Genomic DNA, 24447 nt, shown 5'->3' on the forward strand with positions numbered 1-24447 from the left:
CCAGCCTCTTTTGCAATGATCTTTGTGTCTTGCCCTCCTTGTGCAAGGTGTCAGTGGTCGTCCATTGGACAACAGTCAAGTCAGCAGTCTTCCCCATGATTGTGTAGCCTGCAGAACTAGACGGAGAGATCATTTAAAGGCCTTTGCAGGTGTTTTGAGTTAATTAACTGTTTGGGTTGGGCAACAGGTGCAGTAGTGTAGCCAGAAAAGAGACTCCGGGTGTGCATATGAAAATCTGTGTGTGCCACATTTATTGTCAGATTACTGTGCAAAATTATGGGATAGTATTTTTGTCACACTGCTTCCGTTCAACCATACTCCTAGTGTTAATTTGCAGGTCGTGTCAAAATGTAGTTAATTGTTAAATGTAATAATTTTCTTCCAAATACGATAATTTTGAACTTTAGCTATTTCATTTTGTTTATTTTTCATTGCAATTTATTCACTTTAAATAAATTATAATATATAACTATAGGATTAAAATGAATTGTAGTTGCTCAATATAGATATTTTTTTTTCATGTTTTTTAATGTATGGGAAGCCAGAATGCGCATGCATCAACAGAAACATTTATTAGCTGAACCCTGTTTTATTACCTGCCATTTATAGCAAGACATATTACAGATGATATTACAGATGTTTTGTCAGATTTAAGTTGAAGCGCGTGCCGAACCGTGTGTGGTGAACCGAACGGTTTGGTTTATTTCAGCGAACCGTGCCATCCCTATTACCTCAATAATCAATCAATTACAGGCCTAAAACAATCATGCCCGAGCAGACGGATATTAGTACATCTCATCACACCGGCACCCGCGTCTAAATCAGTTGTATGGTCTGGTTTTCAGTCTAAAACAGTTGTGTCAAGTATAAATGTCTCGTCTGTTTCGGGAGGTGCGCGCGCAGTCAGCGGAGGCTCGCACCTTTTTTTCTCAGATTTTGAAAAATCTTCGCGATCGACTTAAAATGCTTCCAAGATCGACTTGTCGACCGCGATCGACGGTTGGTGACTCCAGATATAGCGACCAACTTTTTTTGAGCAAGCATTGATTATGCGTGACACAGTCTCAATTTGTGGGAGGCATGTATTGGGCTTCAAACGATGTACGCGCACGCGCTACACTGGACGGGTGGTCACCCTACCTGGCACACCCGTCTAGAGTGTGTCCACCTTTGTGTGTGGGTCCATGTGCATGCTGAATCGACTGGTAAAAAAAAGCCTCCAGATCTGAATGTCAAAAAATCTCAAACATGCTACGAATCCTGATCTGAATCAACCGAGTCGCGAACAGGCTCCGAAGTGCCGATCTGAATCAACGGAGTCGCGAACAGGCTCCGAAGTCCCGATCTGAATCAACCGAGTCGCGAACAGGCTCCGAAGTGCCGATCGGAATCAACCGAGTCGCGAACAGGGTCCGAAGTGCCGATCTAAATCAACCGAGTCGCTAACAGGCTCCGAAGTGCCGATCTGAATCAACCGAGTCGCGAACAGGCTCCGAAGTGCCGATCTGAATCAACCGAGTCGCGAACAGGCTCCGAAGTGCCGATCTGAATCAACCGAGTCGCGAACAGGGTCCGAAGTGCCGATCTGAATCAACCGAGTCGCGAACAGGCTCCGAAGTCCCGATCTGAATCAACCGAGTCGCGAACATGCTCCGAAGTGCCGATCGGAATCAACCGAGTCGCGAACAGGCTCCGAAGTGCCGATCTGAATCAACCGAGTCGCGAACAGGCTCCGAAGTGCCGATCTGAATCAACCGAGTCGCGAACAGGCTCCGAAGTGCCGATCTGAATCAACCGAGTCGCGAACAGGCTCCGAAGTGCCGATCTGAATCAAGGGAGTCGCGAACAGGGTCCGAAGTGCCGATCTGAATCAAGGGAGTCGCGAACAGGGTCCGAAGTGCCGATCTGAATCAAGGGAGTCGCGAACAGGGTCCGAAGTGCCGATCTGAATCAAGGGAGTCGCGAACAAGCTCCGAAGTGCCGATCTGAATCAAGGGAGTCGCGAACAGGCTCCGAAGTGCCGATCTGAATCAACCGAGACGCGAACATATATATATATATGTAATTATATATATATATTCTAAGTAAACAACAATAGCCCAAGTTTAGTAAACATTTTTTATTGAGACTATATAATTCTGCATCTATTTTTAGGTGTGCCAGCTGCCACTGTGGGTGGCACAGGCACACCCTGGCACACCCGTGGCTACGCCACTGACCAGGTGTCTTCAATATTTAACTTTTTCACAATATTCAAATTTTCTGAGATACTGAATTTGGGATTTTCCTTAGTTGTCAGTTATTATCATGAAAATTAAAATAAATAAACATTTGAAATATATCAGTCTGTGTATAATGAATAAATATAATGTACAAGTTTCCCTTTTTGAATGGAATTAGTGAAATAAATAAACGTTTTGATGATATTCTAATTATATGACCAGCACCCGTATATATAGGCACTTAATGATGGACTTTAGGTCAGTAATCAGAAATAAACACTTGGCGACGGTTTTTTTTTTTTTTTTTTTTTTTAACAGTTTGAATACCCTTGTAGAGAAGAGCATATAGCCTATACAAAATAAAATATAAATAAATTACTGTAGATGAACCTTCATTAATCCAGTTAAAATCAGTTTAGGTGTCCTTTATAGTACTTTTAAGTTATCGCGCATCGCTTTTGAACGTTTAATCCAGATGTTTTTCAGCTCTGGGAGTTTATTTTACGAATTCTACTACGTTGACGGCTTTGTATATGAATATTCATTACGTAAGGTGACGCTTGGCTTGTAGTCCTACATGATTGGTGGGAAAAGTGACGGCGTGACGCAAGAATATTAATTAGGTCGTAGACTGGACGCTTCAAAAAGGTAACTAAGCGACGTCAGCAGTACCTAATTAATATTCATGTGCCGAGTCTTTCCAGAGTATGGTTGGTCATCTTGGCTGCAGCGGAGCTCCAGTTGCGGGATTTCCATCCATCTTTCAGAAAGAGTTGGACGGGTCAGCTCGCGACTGTATCCCGCCTTTATAGCCATAACAAGGCGTGTTCTGTAACGGACTCTAATCTACATCAACATCAGCGCGTTATTCTTTTACTTTCTGTCGCATTTCCACTCCTGCTGTAACTTGTAGCCGCGGGACACAGGTTTGTTTACATTACACTCAATCTTTACCGAATATGAATTAATATTGCGTGCTGCTACTGCGCTGTATTGAATCTTCATACACACAATCACTCGTTTGAGTCGGTTTATATTGTCCAGGTGTCGCAGACAGGACTTTTCTCGATGTTCAGTCACTGTAACATATACATGTTATGCTTTTAAACTCGATCTGTTTGCTATATTTCAGTTTTTTCGCTAGTGAACGCGCTTAAGGGTTGACCGCGTGTCATAGAAAGTGAAAACAGATGTGAAATAGTGCATGAAATATCATATTTTGAACAAAACCAACCGATAATAACAAAATCGTTGGTTGTTTAATGTATTTGTCTATTTAACTTTTACTGTGTCATTTGGGTTGTTCTCAAAAATAACTTTTTAAATGAATGTTACAATGTTACAATGTAATTATACACTGTATGAAGGTTAAGTGTGTTTATATATATGTATATAGTCATTTTGTATTTTATGTACATTTGTGTGATTTAAATTGTAATGATAATACCCCCACTCACGTTTAAATACATATGTAACGTTATTGTATATTACATATACTGAGTTTAGAAATACATTTTTGTTAAAAACCGAAGGGCACAAAAACTTGCATTTCTTAATAAAACCATTTAACTCGTTAAACAAATTAACTTAAATGTTTCTGCTCTGTGAAATTCATTTTTAATTCATAAAAGGCGGCCATGATGTGTAATTATAAGTATACAGAAGGTTAGAGCACTTGTTTTGGCTAAACCGAAGGAGATTTGTGCTCAGGAATGACAAACCTGGCTTTTTCCTTGGTTTTTCCCAACTGGTCTTGACGTCTTGCTCAAACTTGGCTCCAGCAGTATGAATTCTCTCTCTCTCTGTCTGTCTGTCTGTCTGTGTGTCTCTCTCTCTCTCTCTCTCTCTCTCTCTCTCTCTCTCTCTCTCTCTAGGGTCTGTGTTGTGCATGTGGTGTAAGCACACGTACTGTCTTACAGTAGATGCTTCGGACAGAACTGTGACAGACTCCACACTTTCATATTCAGCCCTAGTCTTAGTTTGAACTTGATCCAGTTTCTGACAAGAAGCAGATGTTGTGTTGGGAGCGGTTCTCTGCATGCAGTCTTTCTGAACAGAAAACAGAGGAGCAATCAGGGAGAAACACACTATTAGACTCTGTTATTCATTGCTGACCTCTAATGAAGCAAGTGTGAAAACATTCCCTCAGGTGGAGAACATTTCTTTGGATATCCTGTTTCAATCACAAATACTTCACATTGTGGAATACATTGTTTGGAAATTCAGTCGGACTTTGACTTAAACATGTAGACCTGGGGTTTTCAGTTTGTTAGGTGCCACAGACCCACAGATGTGACCCTTCACCCCAAAACCAGTCTTAAGTGTCAAACAACTATTTCAAAATCTGGAATCTGAGGGTGCAAAAAAAAAAAAAATATATATAATACTGAGAAATCGCATTTAAAGTTGGCCGAATTAATTCATTAGCAATGCATATTTGCAAGTTTTAATATATTTACGTTAGGAAGTTTACAAAACATCTTCATTGAACATGATCTTTATTTAATATACTAATGATGTTTGGCATAAAAGAAAAATCTATAATTTTTTTGACCCATAAAATGTATTGTTAGCTGTTGCAACAAATATACCTGTGCTCTTCTGACAGATATCACCATCCTGAAATTTTTTAAGTCAGCTATTATGTTTATTTGGATGTATGAAGACCCAATTTAAACTGTAAGATGTTTTATTTATTTATTTTAGCATTTTCATTTATTTATTCAAGGCTGTTATAGCTGAAACTAAAACTAGATTTTAATAATAAAATAATATATATATATATATATATATATATATATATATATATATATATATATATATATATATATATATATATTTATTATTTCAGCTAGTTGCCAAGGAAATATTTGTCATTTTCAGTTACTTTATGCGCTAAAATAGCTATAAATAAATAAAATGATTATAATAATAAAAACTAGATGGGAGTAAAAAAAAAAAAAAAAAAAATGTATAAATGAATAATAATTAGTATAAAAATAATAATAATAATATCAGAATATATACAAATAAAAACTAATTCAGACGATTAATTAAAACTGTTTTTTTAAATCTTATGTTCTATAATATATTTATTTTCATACATTTGTCACAGTTTTTCTCTAAAAGCCTTTCTTCTTACCCAAGTAAGGAAGGATACATATTTGCAGCTCATGGCTTTTGTCTTGGCAGTTTTTCTTGAAGATCTGACCAAGTTTTGTGAATGATGACACATTAATCTTTGATAAGAAGTAAATCAATTACTTGACTCAGATGAGAGACGCTGGATCATTAACTGATTGTGAAGCACATGTTCTTGACTTTGGTTCTTGTCTTGGTTTTATGGGTGACAGATTTTGTACCACACACCGTGCAAACTTCCCTTTTTGCTTGCATGCATCTTTAAATATAAATTATTCTTATAGCTGAGAGATTGCGATAGCTGCTTCTTACACAATAACAGTAGATGTTCTGTCAGTCTCTGTGATATTGAGGTCTCTAGATGTCGCATGACTAACAGTGAGCAATATTAATAGCGTTTGATTTACAGTCAGTGCTACTAAAAAGGTCTGGTGTGGCATAAACTGAATTCTCAGTAACCATTTCAACCGACTTACAGGAAGTCGAAGAACCACAATGGCACCAAAAAACTGAAGAGTAGTGTATGTGACCAGATCTCAGCAGAAGCGGCTCTGATGGCAGAAACCGTCCCGTCTGGTCTGTTGGAGGCGTGTGTGGTGCTCGGAGTCTCCAACGAACGTCTGAAAGAACTAGCCCTGGTGAGACACTCAAGCTGTTTATTTCAGTCTTCACAGCCATTCTGTGCAGCATGTTCAGCAAACAACTATGAAAATGCTGTTTAAAATTCTATTGATAATTAAGAATAATAATAATGATAATAAAAACAAACTTTTTATAAAATAAATGTGTATAATTTTACATACAGTATGAAATATTATTATTGAATCCCATCTAAAATATAATATATTGTCCTGCATATACGATATATAATATAATTGAAAAAGCAAAAAGTTAAATTAAACTGATAAAAAATTAAATGTATTAATTTTAATATTATTAATAACTTTAAAATATTTATTAAATAAATATTTAATATTTAAATTAGTATTAAATCATATATATTATTATATGTTTAAGCATAAAAAAGTGTAATATTGCTTTAAACTGTTGTAGTTTCCCCCAAAAAAATTCATAAAGTTTTCTGTTTTATTAAAAAAAAATTTTTTTTTTTTTTTTTTTCTGAGCCAAAAATAAATATCATACATTTTGCCCTGATTTACAGAAGACACCCAGTAAAATGCCATTCAGTGTAACAAGCTTGTCAGGCATATTTACAACAAAAATACATTTCTGACATATTAAAAGACTAATTACTTTCACCTCAAATACTAATGAGTTGTAATTTTAAATTTGTAACATTTGCCACTATCCTAGGTTTTGCCCATGTCAGTAAGACTTTTTTACTAATTTAAAACACAATCAAATTTAGTATGCTCCATTATTCTTTTAGATATTTTAATATGTACACGTCAGAATAAGCATGTTGTTTGAATTTTTGCATAAATGTTGTGTTACACTGAATGACAATGTAGCATTATTTCAACCAAATTTTGACATTTTGTTCTCCAAAAACTTATTTGAAACCTTAAAAGTAGACTTACATTTAATGTGCTTTCTATGCACACAAAATCACTTTTGTACATTTCTTTTGATGCGAACATCTTAACGTCTTTGATCCCATATACTTGGTACACTTTTATGTAAAGTAGAATTAAAAATTCCCTTGTAAAAAAAATATAATTGTGTGTTTCTGTCCAGAATGTTGACTGTGATCTTGTTTGTTCACAGCTGCAGGGTGAAGTCGAGGAGCCTCTGGTGGAGGCCGAGGTGCTGCAGGTTCACGCTCCACCGTTTGTGACGAAGGAGAGCTCCAGGAACGCCACTCAACACTTCAGCAGAGCCCAGCGGAGACGCTCCTTTAAGAAGAAGAGAGAGCAACCGGTGTCCACCATCAGCGCTTCTAACCAAACCAAGGAACCAGTGGTGTCCGGCTCAGACGACCTCAGCGTACCTCAGAGCATTGATCTGATAGCCCTGCCACAGCTCTGCTTCCCAGGTGACCCTCGCAAACGCCTCCGTCTGGGCTCTGTGTGATTAATCAGGAAGGCTGACACTGTCTGGTTTGTCTTTGGACAGATGGGTTGAGGATAACCGGTGAGAGCAGAGAAGACTACTATCACTTCCTGGTGTTCACAGATGTGTTTGGGAACCAGACTCATGGTGTGGTGGCTCAGTACTGCAGACCTGTTCATGTGAGACGTCTTCTTATTACCTCAGAGTATTATCTGTTATCTATACTACTATAATAATTATAATAAAAAAATAACATATGCACTACCATTCAAAGGGTGGGTCAGTTAGATGAGTCTTTATTGCTTTATTGCATTAACTTGGTCAAAAGTACAGGAATATTGTGAAGTACCATTACGATTTAAAATATAATAATAAGAAAATAATAGTTTCTATGTGAATATACAGTATGTTAAAATTGTATTTATTTCTGTGATCAAAGCTGAATTTTTCAGCATCATTACTCATGTGTCACATGATCTTCAGAAACATTTCAGATTATTATCAACGTTTAAAGCATTTTAAACTATATTTTTGTGGAAACTGTGATGCATTTAATTTTTCAGGATTATTTGATGAACTACAGCATTTCTTTGTAGGCGGAAATCTTATGTAATATTGTAAATGAATAAAATCAGTTTAATGCATCCTTGCTGAATAAAAGCATCCCAGAATCTTTAAATGCATGATTTCTACTAAATATGAATAATAATGATTAATGTAAAAAGTTTGTAAAATGCAGTTGCTTATTCATTCGTCATGTTGTGTTACTGTAGTGTGTTACAGATAATGGGATTTATCAAAACGGCCTTCGGCTGAACAAACTCCAGCGTCTGTTCACCACATACAGCATCTGTATCATCTCCAAATATCCATATTATAACGCCCTCAGAGACTGTCTGTCCAGGTAGCACCCACTCCATGGCATTATTCAGCTGTAACATCAAGTATTTGTAGTAATCAGTTTATTTCTCTGTCGTAGTTTCTTGCTCCAGCTGAAGACGTCCCGCATGTGTGAGTTTGAAGAGCAGGTGAAGGAGTTTTCTGCCAAACTGGCGCTGGTGCCCATCCCGCCCCCTGGACCGCTGCATGTGGTGCGCATCAGGACTATTAACTTATAATGTAGTTGTTTTACCTGTGCAAGGTGTGCAAGATGTTTCAGATCACCTACTTCATTGTTGGTCTCTGTGGATGTTCCTCTAGGTGTTCAATCTCAGACCCTTTCAGATTGAACTTCCCTCCAGACTGGATGTGGATCGGCCCGTCATGGACCTCGATCTTCACCTGCCTTTTCTGTGTTTCAAACCCAAACAGATCCTGCAGGTCAGTCAGATCTTCACAGCTAAGGCTGTGCTTGTTACAATCGTATATATATATTTAGACTTACCAGGGATACTATTGTTAAACATTTGTGTTCATTGATATAAAGCTGAATAAAATAAAAAAATATATATTAGAAGAAACACTTAAACTAAATACAAATTTGAGAAAAGTTTGAGAAAATTTGAGAAAACTCTGGCAACTAATTAAAATGAAATACTAAAACTGAATTAAGTGAAGCTAAATAGATATATTAAAAAACAAACTAATACAAATTACACAAAGCACAAAAATGACTGAAATTAAGATAAATATTAGAAGAAAAGCTTAAACTAAATGAAAATTATAAATGTTTTTGTGCAACTAACTGAAATAAACTACACTGAAAAAATATATAAATGCAACACTTTTGTTTTTGCTCCCATTTTTTATGAGCTGAACACAAAGATCTAAGACTTTTCCTATGAACAAAAAAGGCCTATTTCTCTCAAATATTGTTCACAAATCTGTCTAAATCTGTGTTCGTGAGCACTTCTCCTTTGTCGAGATAATCCATCCACCTCACAGGTGTGGCATATTAAGATGCTGATTAAACAGCATGATTATTGCACAGGTGTGCCTTCGGCTGGCCACAATAAAAGTCAGCTCTCAAATGTGCAGTTTTATCACACCGCACAATGCCACAGATGTCACAAGTTTTGAGAGAGTGTGCAATTTGCATGCTGACCGCAGGAATGTCCACCTAAACTGATGTCCGTTAATTGAATGTTGGTGAGTCACAGAGATAATGTGACAAGATCCTGAGGCCCATTGTTGTGCTGTTCATCCACGACCATCACCTCATGTTGCAGCATGATAATGCACTGCCCCGTGTTGCAAGGATCTGTACACAATTCCTGGAAGCGGGAAAACATCCCAGTTCTTGCATGGCCAGCATACTAACCGGACATTAGATTAGATTAGATTCAACTTTATTGTCATTATGCGGAGTACAAGTACAGAGCTAATGAAATACAGTTAGCATCTAACAAGAAGTGCATGAATATAGTGTTTTATATACAATACATATAAGTGCAGAGTAAGTGAAGCTATGATTTACAAAATGTACAGTGGAGTTGCTATATACAGTATTGAGCAGATTATATACAGAATATAAATATGAGAGCAAGGTAGGATTATATATACATTATGAACTGCAGCAATGTAAGAACAGTGGTAATAAATACAGTTGATAAAGCAGATCAGAAGAAAGGGGCGGAGTCAGCAGAGCTCATTAGCATTAAAGGAGAATGCCAGAAACCAGCGTGTTTTGATGAGAGCTGTTTTTGACTGGGTACACCTGCAGTGTTTTTTACACTACCATTGAGACATTTCAACAAACTATGTTACAGACTTTTCATTAAGAGCCTAAAGAATCATATCATCTTATGGATAATGGGCTTTATATGACCCCTTTAAGGCTCCGTAAGAAGTAAAGGCGCTGCTGTGCCTTTTTGATCAGGTTGGAGGTGTTATGTGATCAGATGAGGTCATCAGAGATTTGGATGCCAAGGAAGTTTAAACTCGACACACACTCCACTACAGCTCTGTTTATGTAGATGGGTGTGTGTGCATGACTCCTAGTCCGTCTGAAGTCCACAGTGATCTCCTTTGTCTTCTGGGTGTTTAGTTCCTGATTGCTGGTGGCACACCACACAGCCAGGTGCTGCACCTCATCCCTGTAGACTGACTGATCATCATCTACCAGCGTGATGTCATCTGCAAATTTGATTATGGTGTTGGAGCCATTAACAGGAACGCATTCATGGGTGAACAGGGAGAACAGAAGAGGGCTCAGTACACAGCCCTGTGGCACGGCAGCCAATGTCACCCATGATTGATATATATAAATATATTTGATATAATATAAAAATGTAATTCAAAATATTAATAAATTGTTAATATATAAATAATTTGAAAAAATCACACTGGGACAAACATCTGGGTCTGGACTGGTACCAAACCAGTGTAAACAACTCACAAATTTATTTTGGACATTATGATGAGATGTTTGTGTAATTAGTGCTTGAACTATTAGATATGATTTCAAAGGAACTCTTCTTGCTGGTTTTGTTGCTCTCAGATCATCATCAGTATCCTGATGGAGCAGAGGGTGGTGTTTCTGTCCACAGACTGGGCCAGACTCACACTATTCGCTGAATGCTTCATGATCTTCATTCACCCGCTGCGCTGGCAGCATCCGTTCGTACCTGTCCTGTCTCGCCAGATGCTGGACTTCATCATGGCCCCCACGGCCTTCCTGATGGGCTGCCACACGGCCCACTTCAAGGAGGTCGCAGAGGTACAGACCAGCTTCATATCATGCTTGGGTTGACTGCATTTTCCATTCATTTTGGAAATGCTGATCATATGACACTCAAATCGGATACACTGCACTAATAGCAGTCTACTTTTACAGAATAGGACTGATTTATCGCTCAGTTGATAACAGATTCCTGTGTCTTTTGACAGGAGTTGGATGATCTGGTTGTTATAGATCTTGACCAAGGAACCGTGTTGTCTTCGATTTCAAACAGACTTGAGCTTCCAGATGTGCCACTGACAGCCAGAGATTGTTTTATATTTCGGTAAGAGACTTCTGTGTCACTTTGCATACAATATTGTATAAGCATTTGGGGTCAGTAAGATTCTACTTAATAAGACTGCATTTATTTAATAAAAAATATAGACAAAAACAGGGTAACACTTTAGAATAAGGTTCCATTAGTTAATGTTAGTTAACTACTTTCGTTAACATGAACTAAGCAAGAACAATCCTTCTACAGCATTTATAAGTCTTAGTTCATGTTAATTTCAACATTTACTAATGCATTATTTAAAGCAAAAGTTGTGCTTGTTAACATTAGTTAATGCACTGTGAATTACCATGAACTAACAATGAATAACTGTATTTTCATTAACTAACATTAACGAAGATGAATAAATACAGTAATAAATGTATTATTCATTGTTTGTTCATGTTAATTAATACATTAACTAACATTAACTAATGGAACCTTATTCTAAAGTGTTACCAAAAACAGTAATACTGCGCAATATTATTGTAATTTAAAATAACTGTTTTCTATGTGAATACTGCTCAAGAAACATTTCTGATTATTATCAATGTTGAAAACATTTCATAATTTTTTTGGAAACTGTGATCAATTTTATGTTTCAGAGTTTTTTGATGAATGGAAAGTTCAACAGAGCAGCATTTATTTGAAATAGAAATCTAACATTTAAATGTCTTTACTTTTACTAAACATCAGTATGAAGTACAAGACAGTATTTTAACATTGGAAACAGGATGTGTGTGTAATTCATCACAACATGGCATGCCATATATTTATTTCGAGGTGATTCACTGGATTTTACGCTCTCTGTTGAACATGATCCTGCTGTGAACAAAGCATCAAACTCAAAGGAGCTCAGAGACACAATTAAGTAAACTGCAAATAATGAACTTAATTACTCCTAATAAACACAGTCACCAAAACAGAAACACACCGCTGCAGGGTTTAGATTGTGTGTTGTTAGTTCAGTTTGAGGTTGTCATGTGACTGTGCTGCTGCGGTGTTAAGTGTGTTGTGTTGTGTGTGTTTGTGCAGAGGTGAAGGACTTCAGCTTCACTATGATCTGGATGTGTGTTGTGCTGGAAGCCGCACTGACATCAACGAGCTGCGCGCTCACAGGAGACAGTGGCAGCACAAAGTCAACACCGTCATCCTCAACATCACTATGGAGCTCATCGTCAACATCTTCAGGTCTCGAGCGCAACACTTCTACACTTTATTTTCTCATTGTGTTATTTTCATTGTCAACTTGCACAAAAGAGGCTTTTAAATTTGTTTTGCATGATCATGTTTATATCCTCTCTCTGACTCCTTACATTGTGTCATACACTATAATTAAGTTTTTATGTTTTGTAAAAATAAATGTATTGCTATTGTTAGCTACAAGTATAAAAAAAGTTATTTATGTAATTAAAATTAAGATGAAATAAAATGAAACATAAATATTAGATTAAAACTAAAAAAAAAAGAAAAGATTTTGCCATTCAATTATAATTACAAATTTTTATAGAATTATATATATATATATATATATATATATAAGAATTATAATATATGTTTACCTTAAAATACTACAATTACTAATACTGAAACATAAATTAAAAGAAATTAAATTAAAGCTAAGTAGAAATATTTAAACTAATAAAACGACAAATAAAATGTCAAAAGCACCGCACAAAATTACTAAAACTAATATTAAACAAAAAAAATAAAATGTAATATGAATAAATAATTCAATAGTATATGAGTAATACTAAAATAAGACTGATGGCAACAAACAATAAACTCTTCTCTGTTAAAATGATTTTTTTGCAAAAAAAAAAAAAAAAAAGAAAAATTCTTCTAAAAAGCCACAACTTGCAAAAAGCAGTGTTTTACAAAAATATGTATATTTTAAGTATTTATTTAATAAGATTCTAATGACAATAACCACCATTGGAATATTATATTATATTATATTATATTATATTATATTATATTATATTATATTATATTATATTATATTATATTATATTATATTATATTATATTATATTATATTATATTATATAAACAAAATTCTTTTGTATGTGTCATTTGTTAATGACCTCAGTTATGACTGGCTAAACTCTTCTCATTATAGAATGCTGTGATTTATTCTAAATTGAAAAGACTTTTCAGAACTTAAACATCCTCATTTCTGCTTTGGCTGAATTAACTTGAAAACACGTAAAAAAGACGTAAAAGAGGTTTTCTTCCTGTAGTTTCTTCTGCTGAAATGTGAACTCAGCGATGTTGTTTCATGCTCTGTGTTTGATCTGAAATCCATATGCTGTCTTTTTTTGCTCTCTGTAGTGAAGTCTGTGACTTCCTGAACTATGAGCATCGAGTTTTCAACAGCGAGGAGTTCCTCAGGTCCAGAGAGGCGACCGATCACAAGTTCTACAAGAAGGTAAATAAAGACTCTCGCTCGATTACTTATGTGCTTCTCTACCAAATCCACTCACTCATGCATGTGTGTGTTTGTAGGTTTTAGACACTCACATATTCCACTCATTTCTACGGGACCGTTTGAACAGAAAGAATGATGCTTTCACTCGCATGCAGCTGAACATCCGCTCAGAGACTCGCAGGTAAATAAAAGTCAACATAAATGGACTCTTTCATCACATCTCTTTTTTTTCTTCCTGTGCCAAGTTTTTATTCATTTAAAAAAATGCAGTTATGTTTTATTACTCGTTTTGCATTACCATGCCAAAGCATATCAATTAATTGCATTTACAGTAAATGACAATCGAGAAAGCAGTCCAAAAATACAAATTGCACAATCAGTTGTACATTTCTAAATCCTCTTTCTCTTGTTTTCGTTAAGTAGTCTTTTAAAGCTATCTATAGATATATTTATTATGTCTTTGAGGCATGTCTTCACTGAGTTTCTGTTAACTTTTGTACTCCTGTTAAAGATGTTACGCAGAAAGCACATCGTGTTTGTTTTCTTTATTTTATAAAAGCACAACATTTTGTCGATATTGTAAGTGCACACAAATAAAAGTAGACCCTTTGCAATTGCGAATGATGTATTACTCTTATCTTTATGAGCAAAATTGACGGCGTATCCACTGAAAAAAATGCAAGTGATCACGCTGGCTGTCCTGAAGTGTCTCCGCACAAACCATTGGATATAGCACACATTTATCTACATTTATCTGGGTTTGGCATCCGTTCATTCAGACACAGTGGAAGATCTGATAAGAATCAGTGTAGAGGGGCCAAGTCTGGAAGATTTTGTTGCTCGAGAGAGTGTGGCCAGCTGGTTTAGCCAAGGCCAAAGATCAAGAAGGCTTGAGATATTCAGTTTGAAGCTCTTAAAACACTTCATTTCATTTATCTTGAGATGTTTTAAGTTTAAATTTAAGATCAGTGAAGCACTTTAAGAACCAACATTTTTTGCTAAGTTACCTTTCTTGTAGAATTGTGCTTCAAATAAAGAACTTTATGTTGACCGGATTGTTAGTCAATCATTTAGGCTACAAGTCAATATTGCCTATATAGACAGAGATAAATAAAAAAAAGAAGTGAACTTGTAAAACTGCGGTGTTAAATGCCATGCGGTTGAAAATTTGGGGGCCACCTAACTTTTGTGCTTGTGCACCCAAGAAAAAACGTTAGGTGCACCAGTGCAACCAGTGCAAAACTTTAGTCTAGAGCCCTGGATTAGTGTGAATACATGGGATCTGTGCATGTATATCCAGTCTAATAGACTGCTCACTGTTTATAGGTCTCGTTGGTGACCTGAAACAGAGGACACAAATAGTTATCCAACAAATACAGGAAATAGTTAGTCATCACAGGAAACAAAACCATCACCACCTCCTCATTCCCTTTCTGTCCAGCAATGAGAATGAGGCTTGAATCTGATTCAGTGTGATGCTTTCTATTGAAGGAAGGGGAATTAAACACTATATTTACCACCACAGTAAATCTACGTGCCAGAGTGTACCAGCACAGCAAACGAAAACATCCTGTTTAATTCTTCAGGGTCAGAGGACGAGTGTATCAGGGACATAAAAACTAAAGTGTGCCCATTTTGACCATCTCTTCCTGGTAACATATACCAAGGAAAGAGAACCAGGGTCCTTTTTTTTTAGCTGGTAATGGCATTAGTTTGTATGTAACTTAATATGTGATTCTGTCACAGCAGCATTAGTTTTATTTCTGAGGAAGTAAAGGATGTTTTTTTTTGTTTTTTTTCACAGTCCTGCACATTTACTTGCTGTGAGTGTATTTACTGTAAACATGTTCTCATTCATTTTTTACTCACTGAGGAACATATTGAAATGATTATCAACAGGTCACGCATGCAGTACAACACAAACAACACAATATCTATTTTAAGATTCAGTTTGGGTGATGAAATCCATCTTCTGACAAGAATGATCTGAAATAAATCCCATCTCCATCTCTGTCGCTCAGGATGAGAGCCTTGACAGAGTCTCCTCACAGACCCATGATGGAGGGGATCTGCAAGTACGTCAGACCCGAGAACGGCCTGAACAGCAGGCTGGGGGTGAGTATGCCAAACCTGGCCGACCACCGACTGCTCGCCGTCCCGGTTCGACAGACGTCCATGAGGACCATGCCTTTCCACAGCGGTGAGGACACTTTTTTTTTTTTTTTAATGGATGCGCTTTTTATTAAACTCCTTATGGACCGATGGAGTGCAACAACTGCTGATTGGGATCAAACAGCTTGAAAGATCAAAGACAATTTTTAAAATAACTCAAAATAAATAACTGACTGGATTTGAATGAAAGAAGAAAGTCATATACACCTAGGATGATTTCAAGCGGAGTAATTTATGGGCAAATTTTCATTTTTGAGTGAACTAAAAACCTTTAAGTGACCAGGTGTAAACTGGCTCATAGACAGACTAAAAGCTATAAAGCTTTCATTTGTATTTAAGAAAGAAAGTAAATGTAGTCAAATTTGATTTTGTGTCATCTATAAATCAATCGACGTAAAGTCATAACATTTTGTCAACTTTTAGTCATTATTTTTAGTCTATGTTTTAGTTTTAGTCAAATTGCAGATACAATTATTTTGGTAGCTATTTAATTTGTAGTTTTCAAACAAAAATAGTAATTAATTCTTCTATCTTTAGGCCAAATCAATTAAGCTTATGAGAAATTTGAATCTAGGATTGAATTTGGAAAAACTTGAATAAAGGATGACAATTTTCATTTCTATCCCTTTAACAGTTGTAAAAAGGGATCAACTATAAAAATAATAGTTGTTCATATATAGTAGGCTATAGATAATATATAATTAATCATTTTTGAAAAAGAAGCGCAATAAGACAAATACGAAAGAGATACAAATTAAACAAATTTTTCAGATACTTTGGGTCTCATTCATAAAACACGAGCAGAACAAATTTTTGTGTAAATCGTGTGTAAAGTGGTTCTGGGGTAAATTTTCGGATTCATTAAAATGTTCGTATTTTCCAAATGTTAGTTAGTACGAAATAAATCTACACCTGCTCCCAGCCACGCGTAAATAGTGCGTTTAACGTCTGAATGTTTTGCTCATTAATACGGCTGCATTTTAATTCATAATCGGGTACATATATATACACAGCATTTTGAAAAAAAAAGTTTTTTCTTTTCAAGTTTTTTCTTTTCACTTCTTGGACTGTTCGATTAACAGATGAAACTCCATTAACAGCATCTGTAATATGCTGCCAAGCTTCCTTTCTTTAGGGCCTGATACGCCACTATGTATTACGCTTGAAAATAAAACGTGGCGTTTTGAATGAACTTCTGATAATAAAAATTCAATTTCTGCAGCTGAGAATTTTTTATTTTTCATTCGCTTTTGAGAAGACATGTTGAAATCCTTCGTTTGGTGTCATAATATGACGCCCATATATAGTTGTCAGTCGGATTTAATGGGCGGGATTTATGGTAATTGAGAATGAGCGTGCACGCGTGTCCCATTTACGACTGATTGGAATTCATTAACACACACACACACACACATTTCACTATCACTTCTGACGTTTACGAAGTTTTTGTGAATCAGGAGAAGAGTTTTTGGGAAGTTCTCTTTACGCGCAAATCATTCACATATTTACTCGTATATTTACGAATGTTTCATGAATGACACCCAGTATGTTTACTTAACGTGTACATTTATTTAACATCTTTTGTTGGTTAATATTAATGACACAGATACAGTAGGTCCTTAATTAATGCTGTCCCTTTAAGACGGAACACATGCATGTAATACTGACACATGTTAAGTTTTCACCCACCAGTTTACATTCACTTAATTACTTAAAATTACTGTATTTACGTGAGATACTCTACACAATAGACATTTCATCTGCTGTGTTTGTATTTGAGCACTGAGAACTGATCTTGCGCTTTATATGAAAAGCATAGATTTTAACATCAGATATTAGTTTTAGCTCGTCAACATCTCGTCGTAGTCACAGATTTTTTTTTTTTTAGTTTTTATGAAATGAACACTAGAACAAAGTCATTTTATGTGTCACTTATCTCATATTTTATGGTAACAGGTTCCTGGAGTCCCTCAAGGCCAATCAAAACCTTTAAACTCCCAGAATTCCCTCCTCCGCTCGCCTACCAATACGTTCAGAGTTACTACAATGATCTCATCAAAGAGTTGAGTAAAGCCATCTCCACAGCAACCCCAGATGACTCCGCCCTCCTGGCACGTTATTATTACCTGCGAGGACTGGTGAACTCTGTTGCTGGGAAGCGCGTGGATGCCCTCGGAGACTTCCAGAGCTTGTATAAGACAGACATGGACATCTTTCCTGCCAAGCTACTGAATGTGCTGGTCGAGTCTCTGCCGGTGGAGGAGAGGAGGATGGCCGAGCGACGCCCCGATTTGAACCGTCTAATCAGCCAGGTGAAAAGAGAGAATGAACGAGAGCGGGCGCGACCGATAGATGATGGGACGGTGAAGAGATTCGAACTGCCCAAGAAACACTTGCACATGGAGGACTTTGTGCAGCGCGTTCAGGAGTCTGGCATCGTGAAGGATCAGGGCACCATCCAACGGCTGTTTGAGGCGCTTACTGTGGGTGGGTACAAAGCACAACCAATCAGATTAGAGCTGTTGTTTGTTTGGGCCAAAGAGATGAGCAAACTAATGGGCTAGGGAAACTTATCAAGATCTGGGAAGCTTTCCTGTTCTTGCAATCCAAGGCTGCATCTGAAAGCTTAGGCAGCTGACTTGATGCCTCACTGCTCTATCAGGCAATGACTTTGTGTGTGAATGTACCTTCCAAAGCTGATTTCCGACAGACTTTGGAAACAGTTTAATGAGCTAGAACAAAGTAGACAGAGCTTTGGTGATGGCTAAGCAAAAATGTAATAACTACAAATTCAATACTAATTTCTCAATAGAAATGACTTCAAAGTGAAAAAAAAATGGTCAAAAAAGTTTAACAAACAAACTGACCATCAACCTCAGCTTTCAGATTCAATGTGTTTTGTTTGTGCAGCTGTCATACATTTGAATGTGCAGCATAGATGGAGAGATGATGGGAGCAGGGACAGATGGACAGACGTATAGATAGATGGATGTATGGGTAGATGGGTAGATGATGGATGGATGGATGAATGCATAGACAGGTAGATGATGATGATGGATGGGTAGATAGATGGATGGGTAGATAGACAGGCAGAGGATGGATGGATGGATGGATGGATAGATGGGTGGGTAGATAGACAGGTAGAGGATGGATGGGTGGGTAGATGGGTGGGTAGATAGACAGGTAGAGGATGGATGGATGGATGGATGGATGGATAGATGGGTGGGTAGATAGACAGGTAGAGGATGGATGGGTGGGTAGATAAACAGGTAGAGGATGGATGGATGGATGGATAGATGTGTGGGTAGATAGACAGGTAGAGGATGGATGGGTGGGTAGATAGACAGGTAGAGGATGGATGGATGGATGGATCATGATGGATCTATGGATAGGTAGACAGGCAGTTGATGATGGATGGATGGATGGATGGATCGATGGGTAGATAGACAGGTATAGGATGGATGGATGGATGGATGATGATGGATCAATGGATAGATAGACAGGCAGTTGATGATGGATGGATGGATGGATCGATGGATGGGTAGATAGACAGGTAGAGGATGGATGGATGGATGGATGGATGGATGGATAGATGGGTGGGTGGGTAGATAGACAGGTAGAGGATGGATGGATGGATGGATGGATGATGATGGATCTATGGATAGGTAGACAGGCAGTCGATGATGGATGGATGGATGGATGGGTAGATAGACAGGTATAGGATGGATGGATGATGATGGATCTATGGGTAGATAGACAGGCAGTTGATGATGGATGGATGGATGGATGGATGGATCGATGGATGGGTAGATAGACAGGTAGAGGATGGATGGATGGATGGATGACTGGATGATGATGGATCTATGGATAAATAGACAGGCAGATGATGATGGATGGATGGATGGATGGATGGGTAGATAGACAGGTATAGGATGGATGGATGATGATGGATCTATGGGTAGATAGACAGGCAGTTGATGATGGATGGATGGATGGATGGATGGATCGATGGATGGGTAGATAGACAGGTAGAGGATGGATGGATGGATGGATGGATGACTGGATGATGATGGATCTATGGATAAATAGACAGGCAGATGATGATGGATGGGTAGATGTGTGGGTGGGTGAGTAGATAAACAGACAAGTAGAGCATGGATGAATGGGTAGATAGACAAATAGATGATGGGTGGGTAGATAGATAGATAGACAGGTAGATTATGGATGGATTGATGGATGGGTAGATAGATAGATGATAGATGGATGGGTAGATAGATGATGAATGAATGGGTAGATAGACAGGTGGATGATGGATGGATAGAGAGATAGACAGATGGGTAGACAGATATATGGATGATGGATGGATGGATGGATAGTACTGATATATAAATTTGGATGATGCAGCAGTTGATGGCCATAGTTGTAAAATATTTTTTCAATGTTTTGTATAAAATATACATTTATATACAATATAACTATACAAATATATAATAACAATGTAAATATACAATATATTATATAATATTGATAACATCTGCTTCCAATATTGGCCCAGTCTAGCAGATAAAAACCATTGGAATATGCTGCTATTAACATTGGCTGATAGTGGTATGCTCACTGATTCTCTAGTGTTTTTGTAAAAATGGCTTTGGTTTGTCAGGTGTGGATTCCACCTCGCAGTCTGTGTTTTACCTTGAGCTGGAGGGTAAGCGTAGTTTGCATGTGCCATCAGTACTAACAGCATCACGGCATGATGGCACATGTGTGGCTCCATACCTGCATGTGCATGAGTGTGTGTGTGTGTGTGTGTGTGTGTGCGCACGTGAAGGAATGAAGAAAGAGCTGCCATCTTTAACCCAGTTTGTGTTTAACCTCTAGCTGTACTCGTGTGTTCATTTGCTCGAGTAGCACAATGCTGGTTAATCATTTCCTGTCTGTGTAAAGTCATGTAACATTTAAAGCTCTGTGTCACATCATTTCCTGGATGGTTTTAGTAGAACAGGTCTGAGTTTGTGTGTCAGTTCTGCATTTCTCACTCATACACTCATTCTTCATTTAAAAAACACATTTGAACGCGAGGCACAACTCTTCAGTAAACGTTCAGGTTTAAAGGAGATATTTTTGGTTTAGTCTTCAGAGTCACATGATCATTCATAAATCATTCTAATATGCTGTTTTATTATCAGTGCTGGAAACAGATTTTATAATCAAATAAATGCAGCCTTAATGAGCATAAGAGACTAATTTAAAAAAACATTACAAGTCTTACTGATCCCAAACTTTTGAGCGATAGTGTATATCTTAATGGAGTTTACCATAACGCTTTATTGCTTGGAGCCATAAAATAAAGAAAGCACCTTTATCTCAGATGCCATGAGTTATGCAATAATTCAGTCATCATTTACTCATGCTAATGTTCTCAAACTACATGACGCTCCCTTTGTGTAATGCAGAAGAGATGCTTTGGTCTTTTAAAGTCTACATCATATTTGAATATATCATTAGCATACAATGATTCAATTCCAGTCTGTTCCTCACAAAAAGCATCAAATGACTTCAGAAGACATGCTGTAGACAGTATAGTGCATGAAAATAATATTAATAATATTAATAATAAATAAAACAAAACAATAATATATTAATATGCCAATCAGTTGATCAATCAACCAACAAACCAAAGATTAGAGAAAAAATAAATAAAACTAAGATGAAACTAACTAAAAATAAGTAGTTTAGTACACTGAAAACAGTAAAAAAAAAAAAAAAAAAAATGAATTGTAAAATGTAAATTAGTAAAACTAAAAAAAAAAAAATATATATATATATATATATATATATATATATATATATATATATATATATATATATATATATATATATTTATATATTTAAAGTATATATATATATATATATATATATATATATATATATATATATATATATATTATAATAATTAAGACACGGATTTAAAAATATTAAAATATATAATAATTAAAATAGACAACCAGTCAATCAATGTTTCGAGAAAACAGTGTATAAAAGATAAAGATAATAAGATTAACTGAAATTAATTGACACTAAAGACTGGTTTTGTGGTCCAGGCCCACATATAATAAAAACGATTTAAATAAATAATACATGTAACAGTACATTAGTATAGTGCATAGTGAAAAAAGGTAATGTAATATAATAAAAATATTTTCCAAATAATTTTCAACACATTTATCTTACATTTTTAATAAATGCATTTTTTAGGAAGCGGGTGCCTCGCACAAGGATGATCATAGTTTGAGCTCCATTGCATCTAAAAGACTCAAAGCCCAAGATCTCCAGTTAAACATTCACGTTTGCGATCTTTCCTCCACACAGGTCAGCAGAAGCAGGTGGATCCAGAGACCTTCTGCTTCTTCTACAACTTCTGGAAGGAGACGGAAGCGGCGGCTCAAGACGTGGATCTGCCGGTCGTCGTGCTGGAGCACCTGGTGAAGGACGAATGTGTCTACAAGCTCTCGTCCTCGGTTAAGACCAGCCACGGCGTGGGGAAGATCGCCATGACCCAGCGCAGGCTCTTCCTGCTGACGGAGGGCCGGCCGGGATACGTGGAGATCACCAAGTTCAGAGATATTGAGGTCAGGATCGCTCCGCTCAGGTTTAAATGTTTCAGGCCGAACCGTAATCACGAGAGACTTTATTCTTCTCATCCAGGACGTGAAGATATCATCCACTCCTTTCCTTCTGCTGAGGATCCCGACGCTGAAGATCACAACCTCCCTCAGGAAGGAGACGTTCGAGGCCAATCTGAAGTCGGAGTGTGACCTTTGGCACCTGATGATCAAAGAGATGTGGGCCGGGAGGAAGATGGCCGACGAACATAAGGTTTGATGTCTCCTTCAGTCTCTGATTTAGCTGAATTCATCTGCTAGATTCGCTGAACCACTATTTTCTGAGTTAATATTTCAGTTAGGGATCACATGACATGCAAGCGAACAATTATAATGCACACCCTGATGAAGGCGAGTTAGCTGCAAGGCGTCGGTGCTCATGTGTACTGTTTTTAATGTTAAAGCCAGATGAACAAAGGCTTTTTATGTCTTAAACAATATTTTCTTGAGTTTTTTGATGACATAAAATAATCCCTGCATCCAAAGAGCACGGATTCATGGAGCTCACACCCCTGCAGCGTTTTCTAAATAAATCAAATGTTAAATCTTTTTTAGTAAGTGTTATTGATTGTGTTTTATTTACTTACAGTGTAAGACTGGTCTATAAATTATAGATCTATTATGATTGTTTTGTCATGTTGTGATGATGAACATTCAATGTCTCATGTTACTGCTGATTTTATTTCTTTCTTTTTTTTGCTTTTAAATGATTCTTTATTCTTGCTATTGTAATAATTTAGTAATTATAAAAGATTAAGAGAAAATAATTATTTTAGTTTATTCTGGCCTGTTATTTAGCTCTTGTAAATTAGTCTGAAATAGGTGTGGGCAATTAATACATTTAATTAATTTATTTTATTTAATTCATTTAATTTATTTCAGATACAAGCAATTATGAAAATAAAATAACCCGGTGTATTTTTTTTTTTTTTGGTATTGACTAAATTGCTGTTATTTTAATTTTATTTTAAGTCTTGAAATAAATTTTGGATAATAATATTAATAAAAGTTTTATTTAACCCTGAGTTACAGTACTAACATGCCTTAAATTCTTGGAATAAATAAATATTACATAATACATACTTGTATATTCATTATTTTATTTTACATTCATTTACTGTAATGATGCAATGGAATTATTAATAATAATTTAGTTAGTGTACTAAATATGTCTTAAATTCTTCATTTTCAAAAGTTAAAAGCTTTTACTTTGGTGGAAAGTTTCAGAGAGATTTTTAGGTATGTGTTTATTGGCAGGTTTATAAATGCTTCTCATTACAAATCTGCATCTTAGTGCGAAAACCAAAATGTGTAAAAGTGTTTCAGATGGACGTGGATCATGTGAAGACACTGAAAAGCCCAGAACATATGACCCTGGTTTCACAAACAAGGCTTAAGTCTAGTCCTAGACTAAAACGCATGACATGAGCTGTTTTAACTGAAAGAAACATGCCAGTGTTGTTATTTTCTAATGCAGTTTTATAAAAGATTCTTAAATGTCCTAATTAAACGATGGCATAATCCTCTGGCTTCATCTAAGCCCTGTCTGTGAAACCAGGCCGTGGTGTAACAGAACAACACAGTATTGTAGTTCAGAGCAGATCAGAGTTCAGTGCAGTAGTGTTTCAGGTGAAGCTGTCACCTCCTCAGACCTGAACCTGGAGTGTGTCTCCTGTGCTGTACACACTCGTGTGAATGTGTGCTGTGGTGTGTGTCCTACAGGACCCTCAGTTCATGGAGCAGGCCTTGACTAACGCTCTGCTGATGGACGCTGTGGTCGGCTGCCTGCAGTCACAGAAAGCCATCTTCGCTGCTACCAAACTGGCCTACTTCGACAAGAAGAAGCTGGAGGGTGTGTATCTCTCCATCAGACCA

At 36.7% G+C, this 24447-nt stretch overlaps 1 protein-coding gene across 3 annotated transcripts in view; it reads left to right on the forward strand.

Moving 5' to 3' along the window:
- The first annotated feature begins 2908 nt into the window (after positions 1–2908).
- The window catches only part of LOC127979152 (DENN domain-containing protein 3), a 29672-nt gene continuing 8133 nt past the window's right edge, over positions 2909–24447 (forward strand). The window contains exons 1-18 of one of the 3 annotated variants that reach the window (XM_052584364.1): positions 2915–3148; positions 5842–6001; positions 7092–7359; positions 7440–7555; positions 8150–8280; positions 8356–8467; positions 8577–8696; positions 10816–11034; positions 11205–11320; positions 12344–12499; positions 13642–13738; positions 13816–13919; positions 15760–15938; positions 17867–18397; positions 20571–20615; positions 22280–22539; positions 22616–22786; positions 24295–24424. In XM_052584364.1, coding sequence (XP_052440324.1) covers positions 5918–6001; positions 7092–7359; positions 7440–7555; positions 8150–8280; positions 8356–8467; positions 8577–8696; positions 10816–11034; positions 11205–11320; positions 12344–12499; positions 13642–13738; positions 13816–13919; positions 15760–15938; positions 17867–18397; positions 20571–20615; positions 22280–22539; positions 22616–22786; positions 24295–24424 — 2839 coding nt within the window. In that variant the 5' untranslated portion in view covers positions 2915–3148; positions 5842–5917. Of the gene's footprint in view, positions 3149–5811; positions 6002–7091; positions 7360–7439; positions 7556–8149; positions 8281–8355; positions 8468–8576; positions 8697–10815; positions 11035–11204; positions 11321–12343; positions 12500–13641; positions 13739–13815; positions 13920–15759; positions 15939–17866; positions 18398–20570; positions 20616–22279; positions 22540–22615; positions 22787–24294; positions 24425–24447 lie in introns of those variants that run through there. The other 2 variants (XM_052584365.1, XM_052584366.1) reach the window with 2 other exon arrangements.

The sequence above is a fragment of the Carassius gibelio genome, chromosome B19 (assembly GCF_023724105.1).
Source record: "Carassius gibelio isolate Cgi1373 ecotype wild population from Czech Republic chromosome B19, carGib1.2-hapl.c, whole genome shotgun sequence".
Lineage (NCBI taxonomy): Eukaryota > Metazoa > Chordata > Actinopteri > Cypriniformes > Cyprinidae > Carassius > Carassius gibelio.